We start from the raw sequence: 23,269 nt of genomic DNA on the forward strand, positions 1-23,269 counted from the left end.
AATAAAAAAAAAATGAAAAAGAATAAATGATAGAAATACAAAAAGGTTTAGTTCAATCGCGCGTTAAGGTTACACGGTTTAAGGTCACACATTTTTTTTTTCAGGTGCAAATATAGCAGCAATGACGCGCGATGGGTTGACGCCGTTACACTGCGCGGCGCGGTCGGGTCACAGCAACGTTGTGTCGCGGCTCTTACACCACGGAGCTCCCATTACGAGCAAGACTAAGGTGGGAATCTGTTGCATAACCCATGCCATTAAAGAATCCGTACTGATATCATAAATACGAAAGTATGTTTGTTAGTATGTTACCTATGTTTTTTTTTTTTAATTCCACTACGAGTTAGCCCTTGACTGCAACGTCACCTGGTGGTGGGTGATGATGCAATCTAAAGCGGAGCGGGCTAACCTGTTAGACAGTATGGTAGTCATATCCCTAATGGTTTCCAAGCGACATAGCACCGGAACGCTAAATCGCTTAGCGGCAAGTCTATGTCGGTAGGGTGGTAACTAGCCACAGCCAAAGCCACCAGTCCTGACCAGAGAAAATTCAGAAATTATGTATATATAATATTTAATCCCAAATTGCCCATCCCGAGCATCGAACCCGGGACCTCCTACTTGAATTCACAGCGCTCACCGATGCGCCAAGGAGGTCGTCAAAATTCAAAATAAAAATTCTTGTAAGCACTTATTCAAGCGTTCATACATATTTGTTTACGTCGGTATGAAGTTCGAGCAATTCATACCAAAGCTTTATTATCGTCTAATTAATCCTTAAAATTCTTATAGGATTTTTCTATTACCTTACGTTGCATATAAACTTTGGAGGGACATCTCAAAGAGTTCATTTGGTAATTGTTATAAAATAATATACAATATCCATTGAATGAATTACCAATGTTATGTAGCCTATTAAACTACTGTTTAACTCAACCACTGAACCCATCTTTAGGTAATACAAATCAGACATCCTTTGCATCCTGCAGACGGCCACTAGACGGACATACCGTTCCCGGACATAAAGGGTTCCTGTAGGATTAAAGAAAACTAAAATAAACACGGATGAAGTCTTGGGCAATAGCCAGTAATATTATTTAAAAAAAAAACATTTGCCTCGTTAAATCGTTAATGGTTTTGTTTACAGAACGGTCTTACCCCTCTCCACATGTCCGTTCAAGGCGAACACGTGGAGACGGCGAAGGTTCTCCTGTCGGAGGGTGCCCCCATCGATGACGTCACCGTAGACTACCTCACAGCCCTGCACGTCGCGGCGCATTGTGGTCACGTCAAGGTACGAGAGTGTCTAACCATGTATTCGTTAACAAGATCATTATGCCAACCAATGGAAGTCCACTGCTGGACATAGGTCTTTTGCAGGGAGTTCATCGTGAGGAAAACTAGATGCTTGAGAGTGTTATCCGTAATGTTCTCAAAGGTGTGTGCGTGGTAGACCACGGCCTTAATCCTTCCCAAATTTAGAGAAGGTCTGTGACCCGTAGTGGGACCGGTAATTGCTTGATAGAACACAGGTCATATCTCTTATAGAGGATTATGGCTTTAAGGACTCGGGTTGATAGAACACAGGTCACATCTCTCATAGAGGATTATGGCTTTAAGGACTCTCGTGATATGTTTGTTAGAGTCACCGGAATCGACGGCTTAAGATGCTCTCTAAAAATGGGAATAGCTTTCATGCGCTAATTTTGCGCTGTTTGACAATGGTGAAAATGACAAGATATAGTATAATATTTTCATGCACATCATAGTAAAGCTGGCCTCCTCATCTTAGGACAATTTGATTTAAGCTAGATTGGAATGATTTAACGAATTGGAATGTTTGGTATTATCGGGATTGTAGATATATTTGCATCGGTATTCGCAATCTTGGAACTGATAGTTTAGTTTAAATTGGTCCGATGAGTATGAAGAAGATCAAAGTGTATTGCAATAAAGGACGGTAAAAAATTTCACTGTTTACTAAAGTTTGTTTGAACGTTAATCATATTCACTTCAGATGGTATATGCCTACATTTTCTGATATAAAGTGTTAAAACAAGAAAAAACATATAAGGGATATGCCTTTATGTTTGTATATGTGTAGAGAGTGTGTTACAAATTTTCCACAATGTTAGTACTTTGGCCCGATGCAGCCGGTTAATTAAAATTGTACAAGACAATTGTAGGCGCAATCCATGGGAATCCATGGGACGTTACCCGACCTGTCTTCTCTTCATCTTTTACCAGGTAGTTTTCCGGAAATATGTGAAGAAAAATATGCTCTATTTACAGGTAGCAAAGCTTCTTTTAGACAGAAACGCTGACGCTAACGCCCGAGCACTGAACGGCTTCACACCACTGCACATTGCATGCAAGAAGAACAGGCTCAAAGTGGTTGAGTTACTGCTCAAATATGGTGCGAGTGAGTATCAAATACATCCTTACTATTTGCAATGAGGCATGTCCAAACGATAAAATTAAGTATGGTTTGATTTTATTCGGTAGATTTAACTTGGAGATTCTGGTAACACAGGTTCAAAGTGACAGATTGAGATCCACAGATATCTTTCATAAAAATACACATATGGTGCATTGCCCATCATTGGCCCAGAAGGTTCGATTATTATATTTGCCTGTAAATAATATATTCAATACTGAGGCTGAAGGCTGTACATATTTACTCTTACCCAACTTTGCGTCTTGCAACAATGCTCCCGGCGCTATCATCATGCACTTATCTGAATCGAAGGCTAAAAATTCTATTATAATTATTTTTCTATAGCTTTAATTGATAGACCACGCAGATGGCCAACCTTTCACCTATTAACGGAGTCACACTTCGTAGGGCATGCAAAGAACATGTCCTGAAAACTTCTGCCCTGTGTCCGTGAACTTGAGGCGTAGATGTGAAGCCTCATGTGCCTCTAATAGCACATACTATGTCAATGTATCGTAACAATGTGCTAAAATAGGTACGCGGTCTTAAACCTACATATTTTTCTTCTAGGTAAATCGGCAACAACAGAATCAGGGTTGACACCACTGCACGTAGCGTCTTTCATGGGTTGCATGAACATCGCGCTCGTGCTAGTGGGTGCGGGTGCGGACGCAGACGCTGCCACAGCGCGGGGGGAGACTCCCCTCCATCTGGCAGCGAGGGCGCATCAGACCGACCTTGTTCGAGTGTTGCTGAGGAACAATGCCAAGGTAAGACAACAGGGCTGACAACAATGCTTATGTTCGTTGGTTGCAAGAACATCGCGCTCGTGCTAGTGGGTGCATGAACATCGCGCACGTGCTAGTGGGTGCGCGCGCGGACAAAGACGCGATCAAAGTAAGGGTTGTGGTTGTGTAATCAATTCAATGTCAATCCCTTAATTCTAATTCTACTTTAACTTCACTTTTTCAGACATGATTATTTTCTGATTCAGTTTGGAACAGAACCGTCTCAGGACGAGTATCTGACCAATATGTCATGTAAATGATGGGTTTCAGGTGGAAGCTCGAGCCCGTGAAGAACAAACTCCATTGCACGTGGCCGCTCGACTCGGTCACGGCGACATTGCGGCGCTATTGTTACAACACGGAGCACAAGTCGCTGCCACCACCAAAGACAGATACACGCCTTTACACATCGCTGCTAAGGAAGGTAAGTGGAATGAAAATTAAGCTTAATTTTTTTATAATCCGTGAAAACAAGGAAAGGCGGTGTCACGTTGTGTAAGGTGTCATTCATATAATAAGTGTTCACACCAATCGCATCTTTCAAAGTGTACTCTTTTAAGAGGAAATTTTGAAAGAGCTCATAAGAAAAATTTAAGAAATTATAAATTAACAATTTGTTACTAGTTTCTGCGGATTGTAACGAACTTAATGTTTACTGTATATCATGGAATTCCGCAAAGTAAAGGTTGCTTTTATCCAATATTTAGAAGTTCATTTGACAATTTACATTCAGTTTATGAAATGAATATGACAGGAAATTATGTCGCACAAAACCAATAACGTCTTAACTTCTCAGATCTCCTATCTGACTTTATAAAAATTGCTCAGCAAGAAAGTTTGAATGTCTTCTTATTTAGTTCATGAGAATTGTACGATTTAAAAAAGGTCGATATGTCGCAATTAATTTTAGAGTTTAGCTGTTGTATTTTGTGATTGTTATCTGTTAACTTATTAATATTCTATTAATTAAAATGTTATTTTTTATGTACTACTGCGTCTTTAAGCGAGTTCTTATCAAGTAATTTCAAACAGGCAAAGAAGAAGTAGCATCCATCCTCCTCGACAACAACGCTCCCATAGAAGCGGAAACACGCAAAGGATTCACGCCACTCCACCTAGCGGCAAAGTATGGAGATATAGGCGTAGCGAGACTACTCCTAGCAAGAGGGGCTCAACCGGATGCCCCGGGGAAAAGTCATATCACACCCCTCCATATGGCCACTTATTATGGACACCCGGACATCGCTTTACTGCTATTAGACAAAGGTAATATTAAACGTTAGGGAATTCTATTTAGATAGTATAGTATATTGTAGTTTATGCTGAGTTATTCTGTAAAAACTTAGTTTCCCCTCCAAGTTAAAAAAAAAAATTTTTCAAGGTCACTAAAACAAGTGTACTAAAACATTAGATTCCCACCTTTTGTAAGGTGCACATGGTGTATATTCTGCACTGACTAAGTAGTCTAGTAGTATTGAAAGTAAAATAGTCCTGATCTGCTAAATTTCTCTTTTTATTAGATTCTACCCTAATACTTATTTGTTACTTGGTCATGTTTTCTTCCAAAGCTACGTCAACTCCTCTCTAAAATATTTTTATGTTGGATTTTAATTAAGACTATACCGACTGGATCGGTCATTCAATCTGGGGTTTCGAGTATCATAAATCTATATATATATATAAAAGAGAAAGTGTGTGGGTATGTTCCGTATAGGCTGCGAAACGGCTAGACCGATTTCAATAAAACCTTCAGGGAATCTCCGGATTGACCTGGCGAGTAATCCTGTAAAGTTTGGTGACGATCGGAGCACTCCTATTTTTGAACCGTCAAATACAGCTTTTATTTACTGTGATGATATTCTATTGTTGGGTGTATGTACATGGGTGTAGATAATGATTTTCACCTGCTCGAGAAGTGAATAGAAGAGAATTAATTCGGAGAGAAATAATTGATTTATTTAAATTTAATGATGTTAGTTTATTGTTTATGTTGGTATATATATGGGTCGCAGTGAAAAGAAAAGACGTGTGCACTGTTCGACTGTCTACTTTATATTGAAATATATTCAGAAAAACATTGTACAAGAAACGAACAGAAAAAACAATGAGAAAAAAATGAATGACGTAAAAGGTAGGAGTGAGTGTTGGAATGAATCATAGCCACAGACTATTGCACTTGTGTTTTTGGTATATTCCAACAGTCCCCCTCAAAAATACAAGTAATCAAACTTATCATTCTAGTTATTAATAATAACAATGATTTATTTAACTTAAATTTAGATCTTCTCTTAAATCAATAAATTTCTTGAAAGGTATCGCTTTTGTAAACAAGTCAGCTAGTTGGGTTCCTGTGGAAATAGATTCTAGCTTTATTATTTCATTAGTGATTTTTTCCCTTATAAAATGATACTTAACGTCTATGTGTTTAGACCTTTTATGATTTGCAGGGTTATTAGCAATGCGGATACAACTGTTGTTGTCTTCATATATTACTACTGATCCCTTCACTTTAAAAGAGATGCTGCTTATTAGTGACCTTATCCAGACTGCTTCTTTAACAGCCTCAAACAAAGCCATATATTCAGCTTCCGTTGAAGAGACAGCTACAGAGTTTTGTTTTCGTGTGTTCCACGAAATAGTACAATTATCAAAGGCTTTAAATACATAGCCACTTGTACTCTTTCTATCTGTTTCATCGCCTCCCCAATCGGAATCCGCATAGCCAGTAATTACCTGCTTATAATCACATTTTTGGTACACTAATTTTAAGTCAATTGTACCTTTAATGTAACGTAAAAGATATTTTAAACATTTCCATAATTCTATATTGATTTTAGATTGAAATCTGCTCAATATACTAATTGCGGCACAGATGTCTGGTCGAGTACACAACATTGCATACATAAGGCAACCTATTACATTTTTGCATGGTGCATTGCATTGAATGTCAGAGTTTAATGCTAAAAAGTCTAATTTACAAGGAAACGGTGATTTCGAAGGATTACATTCGTTCATAGAAAATCTATTTAAAACATTTTGTAAATATGTGCATTGATCTAAAGATATTTTATTGCTTGATCTTTGAATTCTAATGCCTAGAAACAGCTTAATATCTTTTAAATCAGACATTTCAAATTTTTGCATTAAACTGTTTTTATGAAATTGTATAACTTCCATATTCTTAGTTGCAATTATTAAACCATCAACGTACAAAAGTATATAAACATTTTTATCCGTACATTGTTGATCTAAAATATATAAACACGGATCAACTTCAGAGTTTTTGAATCCCATATTTTTAAGAACATGATCGAAGCGTTCGAACCAACATCTGGATGATTGTTTTAAACCATATAATGCTTTATTTAATTTACATACCTTGTTATCTTTAGCAATAATTCCTTCTGGTGCTTCCATGTAAATATCTTCTTTTAATATACCATTGAGGAACGCAGTTTTAACATCCATGTGATGTAAAAGTAAATCAAATTGATTAGCTAAAGCCAAAATAAATCTAAATGTAGTCATCCGAGCAACTGGTGCGAACGTTTCGTCATAATCCTGTAAGTACTCTTGAGTAAAACCTCGAGCTACTAAACGGGCCTTATACCGTGTAGGTTCACCCGATTCATTGTTTTTAATAGTAAATACCCACTTACAACTAACAATATTAACATTATTAGGGATTTCAACAAGATCCCATGTTTTATTGTTTCGAAGTGACTCAATTTCACTCTGTATGGCTTTTAACCATTTATCTGTATCAGTTCTGTTAAAAAAATTTTTGAATGACGATGGTAATAAGTTTGCAGATACGAGCGATAAAAATGAATCTGGGTCATTCATATGCATATAATCTTTAGACGGTAGTTTTTTAATTCTTTCGCTACGTCTTAGATTACTATTTGATTAACTATCTATTGTGGGGTTTTCAGAATTTTCGTTCAAAGAATCTTGTTGTTGAATTTCTATTAGCTTTTATTATAAACTTTAGTAGGATAGCGATGAGGCCACGAAAAGATGCAAATAAACATACCATACAAATATCACTTTATTAATTTACTTTATAAACTATGACAATATGAACTTATCGTTTTACAACCTCGCAATTCACTTCATAACTCTCTCAAAGAACGATCCAACCCGCCAAGAAAAAGACCCCATTTCCCGCCAAAACTCCTAGCGTCCAGGTAGAATCCAAGCAATTTGATTGGTTCCCGCCGTTATGCGTCTACCGGCGTTAACCAATCGGAGAATGACAACCGATCGTCTCGTTCAAAAATAAGATTAAATTAAAAAAATAACAAAGAAGTGGAAATTATAATGCTATTTAAATTTAAATCCTAACAATCGACCGTCCTGACAACGTGTGCGCCCTCGCACATGTCGCCAGGAGGCATCCTAACAATCGGAACTTGGCCAGTTGTTTCAATCTTGACATAATTTTAACAATTGAGTACCAAAATATGTTATAAACATCCATTATCATCTTACTATATATTTACATATACATTGGAGTTTAATATAACTAACAAAACAACCACAACCATCAATATTTTAGTAAATAATATAGGTAAAGATTATTTTCTACACCTATTATACCTTTATAATTATATAAATATAATATTATTCATACTACTTCATAAACATTATATAAATCGACTTGATAAGAAAAACAACGATCGATAAATGTTTTTCATCATAAATGTATTCATTATATTTGGGATCCGAACGATCAATTAATCGAATAACCCATTACGACTCATCCCCTGAACGATCGATTTATCAGGGGAAACCCTACAGACATGCCAACAAGACGATCGATTTACTTGTGGCAGTCAGTGGGCATCATACTCTCTCTCTCTCTATTTAAGTTCCAGGACACGATCCGATCGATTCTCGTGCCTGGCTCTAGTGTTTTTGCTGTATCAGGGCACGATCCGATCGATTCTCGTCCCTGATTCCAGCTACATCAAGACACGATCCGATCGATTCTCGTGTCTAATCTGCAACAATAGAAAAATGGTTGTCTGTAGTTTTATGCATCAAGCGCTTATAAAACACACAAAACAAAACTTGAACATAAAACATTGTAAACTAAAACCAAATAGAACCAACTTTTATCCAATTTTTTTTTTTTTTTTTGCTATATTTTAATCAATCCTCATTATAAGTTACTACTGGTATCCGATCCATTCACCTCAAAGGCATAAGCAATATGTATCCATAGCATTATACACGATTGAGTTATCTTAATAAGTTAACCCTTTTGCATAAAGTCGTTTGTTCTTTCATCATCATTTCATCAGCGCCTTTGGAAACAGCATTGAGACAGTACCTCTGATGGTGTCCTACCGGCCGGCGCGGGCGGTCGTTATCTGGATGGTGTTATTCAGTCCCCACTGAATATTTCCAGAATGTTAATCCTAATAATTTCCCAATTCTTTACACCATATTTCGCCGTCATTGCCTCTAAGGAGTCGAGAATGGTAAGATTGTACCCCTGTACCTACTTTGCCATTCAACCTAGAACTTCCTACTGCGATAAGGGTATGCTTTGTGCCCCTATTCAAGCAAAATAGAGTTAATGTGTGAGAAGTGAAATGGTTACCTTCGTCACTCATAATACTGCCTTAGAGCTCTTATCCCATTTAAGAGGTTGGTATTGCTATCGGGCTTAGTAAAACAAAACTTTGTGCAACCCTCTACAAAAACGAGCATGTGCCAATTGACTTTACGAAGGGTACATGAATGGTAAGGAATGGCATATCTGCTTTAGCAATAGGGTAGGGAAGACCTTCATAACGCTTTGAACGCTTTTAACACATGCTTACCTACGGGGTTTCTTTTATCTGACTTAAGGTAACGAAACAACTTATTATCTTTTATTAATAAGTTATCTTTTAAGCCCTGTTAAGGTCCTACAAAGCTCTGTAGTCTGTACAAAGCTGCAGTGTATGCAGCCAATCCTCACTATTAATTAACCTAACCGAAACAATCTGACCCTAAGATTATATTTATCATTCACTGAAAGACAGCCGGTGCTAGTCAAATGGTATCATGATTGTATTGACCATATGAAAGACAAACGAAGTTAGGTGTATACTAAGCACTGAAGTAGGGACTTGGTAGTAGACCCTGAAGTCAAATCGAGTGAAAACAAACAAGTTTAGCCTATGAGTCGAGCTATCACATCGTCTAGGATGGGCATAGAATAGTTCCCTTTAACTCTAATTAATTTTAGCAATATAATCATATTGGTATTCGACGCACATTCTCAATAAGCTATCCTTTTAACGTAGACTCAATCATACTAGAATACTCTACAAGCTATTCCAGCATTACAACATTTATTTTACCTTGACACGTACTTCTTCTCTCTCACGGTGTGACAACCTATCTTATTTACATGTTCTTAAGTATTCTTAGTTTGTTAGTTATAGTTCTTAGTTATGTACGATTGAGTAGATATTAGTTTAATATATATATATTTTTTTTATTATATCATTCTTACTTGTGCAATTTTGTTTATGTATTTGTATTTAGCTAATTGAATGTAGGTTTATAATAATTTTACACCACCACCAGATTTTTTTTTCTTTATTGCTTTTATAAGTGAATATAAACAGACAAATATTGAGAAAAAGAAAATTTTCTAAAATCGAAAAGGTGACGCAGATGTATTCAGTAGATATATCGAGGTTTGCCTACATTTTCAACTATAAAGTTAGTTTTATGTTTGTTGGAAGCTTTTTGTTGCACTTAGTCAAACTCGATTTATACAAAAATTTATTTTGGTATAATATTTATTTCAAAAGTTGGTTAAAATAGCTTATATCTTGTGTAGTGTCGTTGAAGTCTCTCTTTATTAAAAAACAAAATACTATTGGCTAAGTAATCACGGAATCAAAGAAACTATTAAGTCTACGAAACTTGGAAAGGAAGCCGCCAGAACCAGTGGCGGTACTACCATACAAGCCGAGAAGATATTAATATTTTTAAATAACACTCGTAATATTTTAAAATCTCTTTTTGTTTTTTTTTTTAAACTAATTAAAACATTATTAAAAAAAAAAAAAAAAAAAGTTCTGTCTTGGACGTCCGTGTGTCTGTATGTGCGGGTCCCGTATCTTGTGGTCACGATAACTAGCGAAATACTTCACTTATCGAGTTGGTTTTTTTTTTTATAGGCTTTAGTATTTGAGGAATAAAAGCCTATTACTGTTTACGGTATAATTAGATGTAGTTTAATTATTATTTACAAATAATCTCAATTTTATTGTAATGAATAAGATTATGAGGCGTGGACTTTTGGATTTTCCAACTATTGTATTCTACTTCCGTCTTTGTATTTCTATTGTTCCTAGATAAATAAACCTTTAAGGTCGATAGAAGAGAGTACATTGGCTGTTTAACTCAATATCAACTCTATATCCATCGTGGTCGCGTTAGTACAACCTAGATCTTTACGTCTACAAATAAAGTTAAAAAAATACTTCAAATTATTGTACAAAAATCTCAATGACCACTAGTAAATAAAAAAATTAATAAATAAATAACAAATTATTACTAAAAGGTGTGAAGCACCTTTTACCTACCTACTTTTATATAATTTTTCCTTTATGCACACTAAAGACACTCACATTACATTTGACTTTACATTTGATTATAGATTTTAGTTTTTCATGTTTATTAGTGTCATACTTTTTGATTTTGTTTATGATTTACCTCTTAGATGATTTTGTATTTCATGATGTCCTTCAGGGGTTAATAAAGCTTATGTTAATGTAAAAATATCCTTCGTTTGTTTATATATTATATTCTATGTTATTGTCCTTTTTTTTTGATTATTTTGTTATTGTTTAGTCGTGAGGATTCAGTGACGACGAAGACAACGGGGCTGGCTGAAAACCAGTGCTGCGCTTTTTGGTATGCAGTTATACTGAGCCAGCTCCTTTGTCACACACTTTTTTTTTTTTTTTATTCTTTAACAAATGTATGTAACATTTTTCTTCTTTCTTTCTTTAATTGAAGATGCAAAAGAATGTTTGTAACGATCGAGCAACTCTTACATTCTCTGCTTATCTATTCCTGGTATTTATAACTGACAGGCTTCTATTTTAAATCAAAATTATCTTAAATAACCATAATCATAAGTGGTTTGATGTTTTTACTTCAACGTCTACTCGTTTTGCCCTGCACAAAAATGAACTACCTGAAATCCAGCAAGGTTCGCAACAAGGGAACTGTTATACTGACATGTCAACTTTCAGAGCGATAGAGACCACCACAAATGAAATATTGCATGGTCGGCTTACCCTCAAGACTTTTTCTTACGATGCCGTTTCCCTTAAAATTATGTTCAAGTCTTGCCCTTACCGATACTGCGCCATGGATCTCTACCACTCATGCCGTACTAATTCCAATCAAAGATTCTTGTATCAAAAGTGACATCTTCCTGCCGATATCCATGAACTGGAGCTTAGTTGCAACTTTAGAAACGATAATATGGGGCTGTTTCGGGTATGGCTGATCTTTGAGGATAGATATAGATCTTTTAGCAAATTGCCAAATATAACTTAACATAGAACACGAGCGTATACTCCATTAACACTAATTCTATAATCATTTTACATTGCCGAATCCCCGTAATAAAGACGGTATATACTCGTAGTCATGAGCCACACCTAACTCCTTAACTAAGGATTCCTTCACCAGCCTAATCTCACTGCCGAAAACGACAAATGTTTGACGTGACGTGCCGTTTATTTGCCCATTTTCCATTAATTTTCAAATAAAAAGAGAGAGGGAATTCTTTTCCTGAGACAAATAGTTTTGGTACGAGTTCTTGCTGCTTATCAAAAATTGCAATAACTAATCAGGAACGAAACACTAGAGCACCGGATTTTAAACTCCTTTCACTGATATCATGAATAACTGCACGCCTATCAACTATATCGCTTTTCATAAAATTAAATTTCTATAGGTATTATACCTGCTCTTCCTTTTAAGTATATCCCTTAAAGCCTGGCCCTAATTTTGCTCGCAAGGAAAAACATTTACTAATTTCTCTTGCCATTTCGGCCCGGTAACAAAACTGAATTTAGGTCTTCCTACCATATTTTGTCAAGGCCTTGGAGTTTCTTTATAGCAAAATGAGTGACAGTTTTATTTATTTTTTTCCAACCGTATACATAAGCAAAATCATTGTTTTCTTTTTAGCCAAACATCTATCCTTTGGTTTGGTGGAGGGAGTCGAAATTGAAACTATATTTGGGTTCAACTGTTTGGAAAGAACTTCAGTACCTACACGGTTGAGACGTCAAACTGTCCTTAAGACATTTCAAAACATTTCTTAGAATCGGAAAGACGACGTGACCTTTTATCATATCTCGCGACGCCACGACGCGCCGCCCGGCAGCATGCACTGCACCGGCCCCAGGCTCTGCCCGCCGCGCCGCCCGCTGATCTCAGGACACGTGGTCGCTGCGTTGACTGCGACTTGAATGTTGCCGCGGAGTAGCCCGGTGCGAAGTCATAGCTGGCGCGGTGTAGCGGCTGCGACTTCTATTGTTGCTCTCGCAGTTGCAGTAACAGCCTCTCCTAAATCTTCACCCGCTCACGGCTTGGCTCTAGCTCCCGACTCAGGACCCGAGAAGATCTGCGTGCACATAGCCAGCTACGGCTCCGCTCCCTCAGTCGGCTCCGGCTTCGATATTCCACGGGTAGGGTCAGATACAAGAAAACAAAGTTTAAGTTTGAATTTTTTTTTTAAATAAACTTAACAAGGGGTGTAGACATCTGCGCGTAACAAATAAATACAAATGAAAAATAAAGAATTCGATTCCATTGTTTTTGTTTTTTTTTGTAAGATTTAGAAACATGTCACAAATTCTCAAATCACCGTTACGTAGAAAGTGACTGTTAATATTAAATTTTTATCATATTTGCGATAGCCTGAATGCCATAATAAGTTAAACCTACGTTTGGTACATTTGAAAATAATGTCTATCGGAAAAATAATATCAGATCCAGAGCTCGGTAATTTATGGGATCTTATTTTTATATAACCTACAATATAAGTATGTAAATATACTGTTACAAATGAAATTAAAACTCACTGAAAAAATATTGCAAAATAGGCACTGAGTCCGTGCACACTCAATTAGGTTAACAACATAAATATTAATCGTACATGTTATTATGACATAACCATAATGATTGTTAGTAACATTTCGCGTAGCTAAATATTATTATAAATTAATTAAACAGCTAATAAAATTATATAATTGGGCGTGTACTTACGCGTTGAAAAGGTAACGCTGTCTTGTCACTTCTGAATTATTATAAACTTTAGTAGGATAGCGATGAGGCCACGAAAAGATGCAAATAAACATACCATACAAATATCACTTTATTAATTTACTTTATAAACTATGACAATATGAACTTATCGTTTTACAACCTCGCAATTCACTTCATAACTCTCTCAAAGAACGATCCAACCCGCCAAGAAAAAGACCCCATTTCCCGCCAAAACTCCTAGCGTCCAGGTAGAATCCAAGCAATTTGATTGGTTCCCGCCGTTATGCGTCTACCGGCGTTAACCAATCGGAGAATGACAACCGATCGTCTCGTTCAAAAATAAGATTAAATTAAAAAAATAACAAAGAAGTGGAAATTATAATGCTATTTAAATTTAAATCCTAACACTTTACTGATTCAAAGTCAGGTTTACTAATTTTTGTGGGAATTTCAATGTCTTCACTAATGCTTCGTACAGGTCGAGTTTGTTCAAAATTTAACTCATCAAATGTAACATCGCGAGCAATAAAAACCTCTTTAGTATTAACGTTAAATAATTTATATCCGTTTGGATTGTAACCAACTAATATTGATTTAAATGATTTTTCGTCAAATTTACTTTTACGACTTTTATTATGTACGTAAGCAGTAGCACCAAACATTTTTAAATGATTAATTTTCGGCCTTTTACCATGCCACATTTCGTATGGTGTTTTATTTGTCAAAGCTTTAGTGGGTAGCAGATTTGTAAAATAGCTGGCTGTTAAAACAGCTTCTCCCCAAAATATTTTATCTAATTTCGCACTTGTAACCAGGGTTTTAGCCATTTCGGTTAACGTACGATTCATGCGCTCTGATACACCATTTTGCTGTGGGGTGTGAGGTACCGTTAAATGATACATAATTCCATTGTCAACACAAAATTCCTTGAACTCATTTGAAAGATATTCTCGGCCATTATCGCAGTATATACTAACTACTTTAGAGTTCAGAAAATTCTCACTTTTTGCAACATAATCCTTAAAACATTTAAATACTTCCGATTTAGAATGCATTAAATAAATGACCGCATAGTGGGTATAATCATCGATAAAAGTAACAAAATAATTTTTATCATCGAAGGTAGCTGGCGTTATCGGGCCACAAACATCGGAATGTACAATGAAAAGGGGTCTATTTCGGATCGATTTGTCTTTTGACTTAGCAAAGGGTAGTCGTGACTGTTTACTAAGAACACAGGCTTCACAGAGTTCATTATTGGGAATAATATTATCAATTATATGATAGTCGTCAATAAACTTTTTAAGAATATGAAATTTCTGTATGTTAATGTGTCCAAGTCGTTTATGCCATAAGTTATACGAGTTGGAGCTCTTAGTTACATGTAATAAGGACTGAGGTTTATTAACTTGGAAATATAGTTTAAAAAGATTGTTATCTCGCAGACCAGATATTAAAATTTTGTTATTTTTAGAAATGTGTGTTTGATCATTTTCAAAAATAATAGTCATACCTGCTTCTTGAATACGATTTACCGATAGCAAATTATACGGAACATCCGGTGAATACAAAATATTTTCGATTGTACCTTGATAACCTGAATTAGTAGTAACATTTATTTTCCCTTTACCAAATGCAGGAACATTGGTACTGTTTTTAGCTACACCTATCTTCAATGGAGTATTAAATTCTGAATATGATGAGAAGTAATCCTTGGTATTCACTATATGATCAGTTGCACCCGAATCTAAAAGAAAATAGATGTAATTAGTCATTGAGTTCGTATGAGAGTTAAGAAACTTACAATTTGAAAACATAAAAGCGAAACTGTCCTCGGTATTATTATTGTCGTTCATCATTGTGTTTGCATTAGTCTGATTACTACCGTCGCTGTTACCACATTTTTTAATTCTTTTGTAGAAAATACAGTCTTTTATTTCGTGATTTCTCCGCCCGCAATGATCACAATATAACTTCGAGATTTTGTGTGTAGAAATTCCAGGGTATGATTTTTTGTTAGGTTGTGTATTATAATAAGATTTCTTATCAAATCCAGGTCGTCGTGAAAATTTCCTTGTTGATGTTTTCCTTGTTATGTAGATGTAAAATTTTCAATTCGGTTGTTGTAGCGGTTTTTATTTTGACTTCTTGATCTAAAAGACGGGTCTTGACAAATGCTAAATTTAAATGTTCTTCTCCGAGTGTTTCTAACGCCGTGATTACACCATCATAAGATGTGGGCAGTGTTAATAATAAATGCGATATTTTATCCATCTCGTCTAATTTTGCACCCGCGGAAATCAATTCGGTAATAATGTTATCGAAATGATTAAAATGTTGGAATAAAGTAACATCCGGTTGCAATTTTAAATTAAGTAATTGTTTACGGAGTGCCAATTGTGTTGCCAAGCTTCTTCTCTCATAAATTCTGTCTAGGTCCTCCACGATGGATTTTGCAGTGGCAGAATCTTTAGCAAAATTTAAAAATGCATCGCTTAAATATTCCACTATTGTGCCTTTAGCTATAAGGTTTTTCTTCGTCCACTCTTCGTCTGGATCGAGTGGAGTTTCTCCGTCAATAACATTTAGTACTTGCAGTTCACCCAAAAGAGATCTTATGCGAAACTTCCACGTGCCATAACGATCTCCATTGAATGGTTGAATATTTCTTATCATTCGCGACTCCATATTTAAAAATAATCACTTGTCACTGATTTTAATATTTCAATGTTTTAAACTAAGAACTTTTTAACAACGTAGCCTGGGCCCATAACCTGTTGGTATATATATGGGTCGCAGTGAAAAGAAAAGACGTGTGCACTGTTCGACTGTCTACTTTATATTGAAATATATTCAGAAAAACATTGTACAAGAAACGAACAGAAAAAACAATGAGAAAAAAATGAATGACGTAAAAGGTAGGAGTGAGTGTTGGAATGAATCATAGCTATTGCACTTGTGTTTTTGGTATATTCCAACAGTTTAAATAAAATAAAGGAAAATCTAGCCCGGCGAAGCGGGCTGGGTACGCTAGATAATTATAATACTAAACTACACGTCACGAGCGGCGTGTATCTGTAATCATTTTTTAAGAAACGGAAGCTTTTCCATATATGTGAAAAATGTAAACGGGTGAGCTTAATCATATTAATATATATACAACTACGTATTGTATATAAATCTCTCCGTAGAACTGACTCTCCGATTTGATTTATTCTACTGTTCATAGTCTCATACGAAGTCCCATTGCTCATAAAAAAGTGACTTTTAAGCTAGATAAGCTAGAACATATCATAAACAGCCCTTTGAAATTCCAAAAGCACATTCTGAACTCTAGTAGACTACCCGTCAAGAGCACAGGTGTGTATCCGTGTTTATGAAAAACGTTAGCAACGGAGCTTACTGGAAATAATATAGTGCCTACTATGTATTGAATAAAAACCTAATTTATCTGAGTCACTTTCTAAAAAATATAGAATACCTTAGGTACTAAAATACACGTCAAGAGCGATTGTATTTACTGATTATTTTACAGAATGGGAGCTTTTTTATGTTTAAAGGAGAAGCAAAAGTTAGTAGGTAGCATAGAAACCTCACTTATCCGTCGTTCACTCTGATCTGATTCAATCTATTGCACTACATCCAAAACCTCATGTTACGCTAGAGTATTTGCCAAAATCCGCTAGTGTGTAATAAGCTAGAACATGTTTTGTACAGGTGCCTCCCCCCATTCTTTGGCGAAGAACGGACACTCGGCACTACACATCGCATGTCGGCACAATCATCCCGATATAGCGTTTGCGTTATTGGAACATGGTATGTATAGTTTTGGTTCCACTTTAAACATTATTTAAACCCTTTAAACTCCTATTAATCACACACAATTCTGTCTTAGTTATGCTGTGTTTTGTCACGCTCTGAACATTTTTTATTTATTTAGTACCACAAGTTGTCACAAACATAAACAAGAAAAGATGTAAAGAGAGAGAGAGATCAAGATCTCTCTACTAGTGACCTTAGGCAGTGTGAGAAATGAAGTCGGAAGGGGAATAGGTCCAAGCAAAGATGGTATAACGCCAAAATAGTTACGCTGCGTTTTGTCTCACATCAACTGAGAGCACCTTTTAAATGTCAAACAGAGCATGACAAAACACCTATCATTTACTTGTAAGACCGTACTTAACTTACCGACGCTATGCCACTTAAGAACTCGGAAGACGTATGACACTCCACCTTGTGATACGTCATATCCTTATATTTTGCATTGTCAAAATAAAACACGCAAAACGTTTGAAGTTTGATTTTAGTTATATTAAGACGATTATAGTCGTAAAAATGTAATAGGCCCGTTTTGACATTTGTCATCGCGACGTAACTAGTTATGGAACCATAAGACTCTGTACTCGATACTCACGATAAATCAATTCAAGTTTGTATCAGTACTTGATTGATATTATTATGTATTGTAAAGTGTTCGTTCGTTCAAAGTATTCCTTTAACTTCACAACCAATACGCGTGACTGGCTGTTGATTATACGTCCACTTTTCAACATGTTGAAACAGAGTTAGTACTATATAACAACAAACACAAAAATCGAGTCAAATCACTATGTTTAAATTAATGTCCAAAATAGAAGAGCCATAGTTAACGTAATAGTAAACAATATATATCAAACTTAAACGAGCGCACAGTCAACTTTACAAGATGAGGAACGAAAAACTGCGCAGTGCGCGCGGGGACGCTTCAGTCATGTGCCGCTTGGTCAGATACATCATCTCAGACTCATTATTTAGAACCCATTTTGAGAACCAAGCTTATTCTTTGCAGTAAAGATAACTACACAATATTTAATTTCGATATTCAGTAAAAAAATGGTTACAGCTCTAGTATAAAAAAAAAAAAGACTGAGAACGTAACTGTTTTCGGAACGTTTCGCAACAATTATAAATTGCATGCTACTATGAAGTAAGCGCCAAAAGAATACTCGCGATATATTCTTTCATATTATTTAACGTCCCAAAAAAATTTACGTATTTTTTAAAACACTGTATGTAATTGATTTTTATTTTTTTGTTTCTTTCAGTTTCGTTCCAAGTTACATTCTATGATCTTGCACAAATGTCAAAACTGGCCTATTACATTTTTCCGACTATAAATATGAGTTTTTTATAGGTTGCGCCTAGTTCCTGTCATTTTGGTAGATTAGGTTACTTTTAATTTGTAAAAATTGCAATGCAATTTAGTATTTCAAATCCGGTCATTACACCTACGCGGAAAAACTGTAAATGCTTACATCTTTATGAGATCACATCTAGAGAGATCGTGCTCGTCGATCCTTAAAAATCTGTGGCACCCCAGTTGCAGAATTTCACCTTTTATAAGGTCTGCCCACTTAATATGTTTATTTTATTATGCTTTGTCGTTATCAGATGCAGACCCCAGCGTAAAGTCAAAAGCCGGATTCACACCACTTCACATGGCAGCTCAGGAGGGCCACGAGGATTGTGTTGAGATGTTGATCGAACGAGGTGCCGACGTCAATGTACCAGCCAACAATGGTAATCAAGTTTAACAGTGCATTTATGAAACGGTGTCCCTGAGCTAGACATGGATGGTCCAACACATCTGGGGCTTAGGAGTTTGTTTGAATTATAAAATAGATTCTTCTGGATCTAACAAATACAAACGTTACAATTACTTTTGATATTATTAATTAACACACACGGTAAAAAAAAAATGTGGACACTATTCTAGTTCCAAACGCTCTCTAGACTGGAGTTCATAGGCAGTGTTTTTCGGGCCAGTCCTGGTTGGTGCCACTTGAAAAGAAAAGGTTTTATCTTTGTTCTGTTTAGCACTAGTCTGCAATCACTCAAGATGGTAAGATGATGCAGCCTCAGATGGAGGTCGATTGTCTGGTTGTTATCTGTATATTATAAGAATTAATGTATATTATTCATAAAAATATTCATTAGTCACCCTAGTACCCGCAACACTAGCTACGCTTACTAGGGCTAGATGGCTATGTGTTTATTGTCGTAGTATATACTCTATAATTTTTTTTTTCTTTGCTTAAATGGAATACTCAAATAACTCCGAAAAGTTTGACGTGCACCGTTGCAACCAAGTGATATTTTAATTTCCTCAATTAAAAGCGCACAACTCCGAATGAGAGGCCAAAGCCTTAACCTTAAAGTACCATAATTCCTGATGCAGGTCTGACTCCAGTCCACTTAGCGGCAGCGGAAGGTCGCACAGCAGTTCTGAAAGCGCTTTTAGGCGCGGGGGGGAGGTGCGGGGTGCGGACTCGCGATGGGTACACGCCTCTGCACGCAGCGGCGCATCACGGACACCACGCGGCCGCAAAAACATTGCTGGAGGCTGGCGCTGACGTCACCGCTAAAGCCGCTCACGGGTAAGACTTTACAGCCTCCTTTCAGATAAGACACTTCGAGACACAGACTTGGGACACAGCGACCGGCAACAAACTATGTTTAAACTAAAAGGAGTATTTTTTCGTCAATCATGTTGACGGCCGATTGGCGCCGCGTAGTGGGCAGTGATCCTGCTTTCTGAGTCCATAAATGTTTTTCAGTAGATAAAAGTTAAAGCAAGTAGTAAGATATTGTATGTCTTAAGCGCACACAACTCAGAAAAGTTTGAGATTACCATTGTTGCGTGCTAGGGATCTATGTCGGTACCCACGGTAAGACTTATGTTAGTGGAAGGTGGTACATAGGTTCTCAAAGTGTTTGGCGGGAAGCTTCGTGGCTGATGGGGGCTTTGGTCTCCTGGGAAGTTCGCGGCGACCGTAGCTTGTACCGATCGAGACGTGAGTGAGATGAAAGCGTCCCTGTAATACAACAGTCATACCCCCAAATCTTTTTAGACTGCATCAGAGGATTCACTTAAAGGCGCGGTTGGTCTGTGCGTGACAGACTCGACCCCGAGAAATGTGCATTACTCGCTTAGCCCGCTATAAAACACTTGGTTTTAAAATATATCCTTCTACATCATGATTCTCTGAATTACGAATGAACATGACCATTTGTGGTTACATTGAACGTTTTCGCGGCTAAAAATGGATGTTTCCTTAAACAGATTCACTCCACTCCATCAGGCCGCACAGCAAGGTCACACGCTTATCATACAACTTCTTTTGAAGAGCAATGCTGACCCCAATGCGCTATCGGCGGTAAGTTGATTTATTTATTCCTTCCTGTTCTATACTTCCATCATCATCATCTTCACCAATAGCCTGCGACAGCCCACTGCTGGACTCTCTCAATAGTAGGGTTTGCCCAGAATCACCTGGACAGGCGGGTTGTGTCGCAGTAGATGCAAGTATTAGCACATAGGCTGCCCGTTCTCGTTATATTCCTTAGTCCCCTCGTACGACACCCGCGGGAGTTCTATACCCCAAAAACTGCTAACGAAACCCCATTACTAAGCCTCCGTCCGTCTGTCTTTCTATCAGCGGGTTAGATTTCAAGATGTATTTAAATTGCCTACCTCACATCTTTATCTGTCTATAACGCTATTTGTTGCCTTAAAGTGATCGCTGAGTAGCGATAATAGCCGCCAAATTGTAAGCATTTTTTTGTTCTTTCGTTGATTCATATGCCCACAGAATTGATGATGCTGATTTTAAGCTGAGACCTAATTAGTAACTGCTGTAAAGTCAAACAGTAAGATTGTTATGTTTGTAACAGAACGGTCAGACAGCGTGTGCGATAGCAGACCGCCTGGGCTACATCAGCGCAGTGGAAGCCTTAAGGCCGCTCACTGAAAACACTCTGAGCCAGGCAGTTGGTGATACTGGTGAGTACCCTCTTAATTGAATTTCTAGGTCTACATCGACGATTATTAAAAATACTTACAGGTATTCGTAGTCATTGCAGTTTTATATATCATATAAGTAGAGTATTGTTTTTGCCCCTTGCACCCTATTACCCCTAGCTGTAGTTTTGAGGGATGTGGGATATTTTTTCTCAAACTAGAAGTGCCCGGTAGAACTAATCTGGCATTGCAAGTAGTACCGGAATACCAGGCATTCAGAAGTCCAGTGGAGTTTCGGTCATCGAACAGGGAAGGTAGTATAGAAAACAACTCTTCAGAAAACTATGTTATAAAGTCGTTAGAGCACACAAAGTGAGCTTACAGGGACTCCAAGGTGCATGTTAATTTGGTGACTTCAATGAGTAGAACAACCTGCTTTTATATCTTATCAAATATATCTATTATCTCTTATATTATGCGATCAAATAACATGGGCAAGGCAACACACAAAAAAACTGTTAATGAGCTCATTATATTTAGGTTTAGGTTTAAAGACATTTATTCCCATAAAATGACCTAAGTCACTTACATAGGAAACTTAGTTTTCTATAATAAATTAATACACTTCGCCATTAGACTAAACTAAATTCAATTTTACTATTATCTACTGATTAATATCGAAGTAATTTTTACCTTGATGTTCGTTTGAACGCTAACTGCTACAATTTTGTTTGCCAATCATATCCTACTCCGGCTAACGACTCTCGGGCAAGCCAATTCCCGATAACTAATATCGGGAAAGCTATTTCTAAGTAACTTATGGACCTTAAGTTTAAATGAAATATCGTGTTGAAAATGAATCTAGCTGCAGTGTGATGTATCGTTTATGGGCTTGGAAATTAAACACGTTTTGCATACTGAACCTTCAATGGAAATTGTGCGGCATTTCAAATTTCCTTATTTGAGTCATGAGTAACTTTTTTCCCCTTTCCCACCGTTTCAATAACATTCAATGAGAGTTTTAAATGATATGCATGATAGTATTTAAAAAAAAAGTCAAGGAGCGACGACAGCCTTGTGGTTAGGACTTCGGTTTCACCTTCTAACTTTTCTGAGTTATGTGCGTTTTAACTTTTTAAGCAGTTAAAATATAATTTGCTTCAACGGTGAAAGCAAACGTCGTTAGGAAACCTGCATGCCTGAGAGTTCTCTATAATGTTCTCAAAGGCGTGTAGAGTCCACCAATCTGCACTGAGCCAGCGTGGTGGACTACGGTTACATGAAGTCCATACTCGGTTTCTAAGCGGAATTGGAACGAAATACTAAATCGCTTTTGTCACTAGCGTGGTAACTTGTCCCTGCCGTAGCCTTCTCCCAAACTACACTAGAGGAAATTCATTGAGAAATGCCCAAATTTCCTTGAATCCACGACGTCCAACTTGTAAAAAAAAAAAATTGCTTGCCACTGCACAAGGGAAGTCGAGATTGCCGCTCAGTCTACGGTGATTCTTATGTGTGAATGATGCACAATAAGATCAAAATCGCTCATGTATGATTATCACCCACAATTACCGATGCAAAAGTGCCTTTATTCAAGAAGTGAAAAACAACTGCGCGTGCGCAAACTTTGATCTAAATCCGCACACCGCTATATTTAATGATATCCGCCAACCGTGCATAAATTGAAAACTGGACAATTGCCAACTGGAAAATAACAGCCGCACAGTATACACCAAAGAATAATATAAAGCCGCACAATAGTCGACCTTATTGTTTAGACAAAAATATCTAAAATGCAATTTTGGTAGTGTTAGGTTAAGTTACATCCTGAGTGGGTTACGAGTGTGATGGATTTACCGAATCTGTCATTTTCGTAAGTCATATTGTTGTCCAGTCTTGTTATTTTAGTCGCTGTTTAGCTGTGTTGACGTGTTACAGACGTTAACTGGTCCTAACTAG

The 23,269-nt window shown here is 36.8% G+C and overlaps 1 protein-coding gene across 6 annotated transcripts in view; it reads left to right on the plus strand.

The window, feature by feature from the left end:
* Positions 1–23,269, plus strand: part of LOC120634575 (ankyrin-3-like) — a 205,935-nt gene that overhangs the window by 89,399 nt on the left and 93,267 nt on the right. For all 6 annotated transcript variants that reach the window (XM_039905277.1, XM_039905280.1, XM_039905282.1 and 3 more), the window contains exons 7-17: positions 105–229; positions 1,148–1,294; positions 2,293–2,422; positions 3,008–3,207; positions 3,496–3,649; positions 4,258–4,491; positions 17,248–17,346; positions 18,961–19,089; positions 19,748–19,946; positions 20,633–20,726; positions 21,244–21,352. In XM_039905277.1, the coding sequence (XP_039761211.1) occupies positions 105–229; positions 1,148–1,294; positions 2,293–2,422; positions 3,008–3,207; positions 3,496–3,649; positions 4,258–4,491; positions 17,248–17,346; positions 18,961–19,089; positions 19,748–19,946; positions 20,633–20,726; positions 21,244–21,352 (1,620 nt within the window). The remainder of the gene's footprint in view (positions 1–104; positions 230–1,147; positions 1,295–2,292; positions 2,423–3,007; positions 3,208–3,495; positions 3,650–4,257; positions 4,492–17,247; positions 17,347–18,960; positions 19,090–19,747; positions 19,947–20,632; positions 20,727–21,243; positions 21,353–23,269) is intronic.

The sequence above is a fragment of the Pararge aegeria genome, chromosome 24 (assembly GCF_905163445.1).
Source record: "Pararge aegeria chromosome 24, ilParAegt1.1, whole genome shotgun sequence".
Classification (NCBI taxonomy): domain Eukaryota; kingdom Metazoa; phylum Arthropoda; class Insecta; order Lepidoptera; family Nymphalidae; genus Pararge; species Pararge aegeria.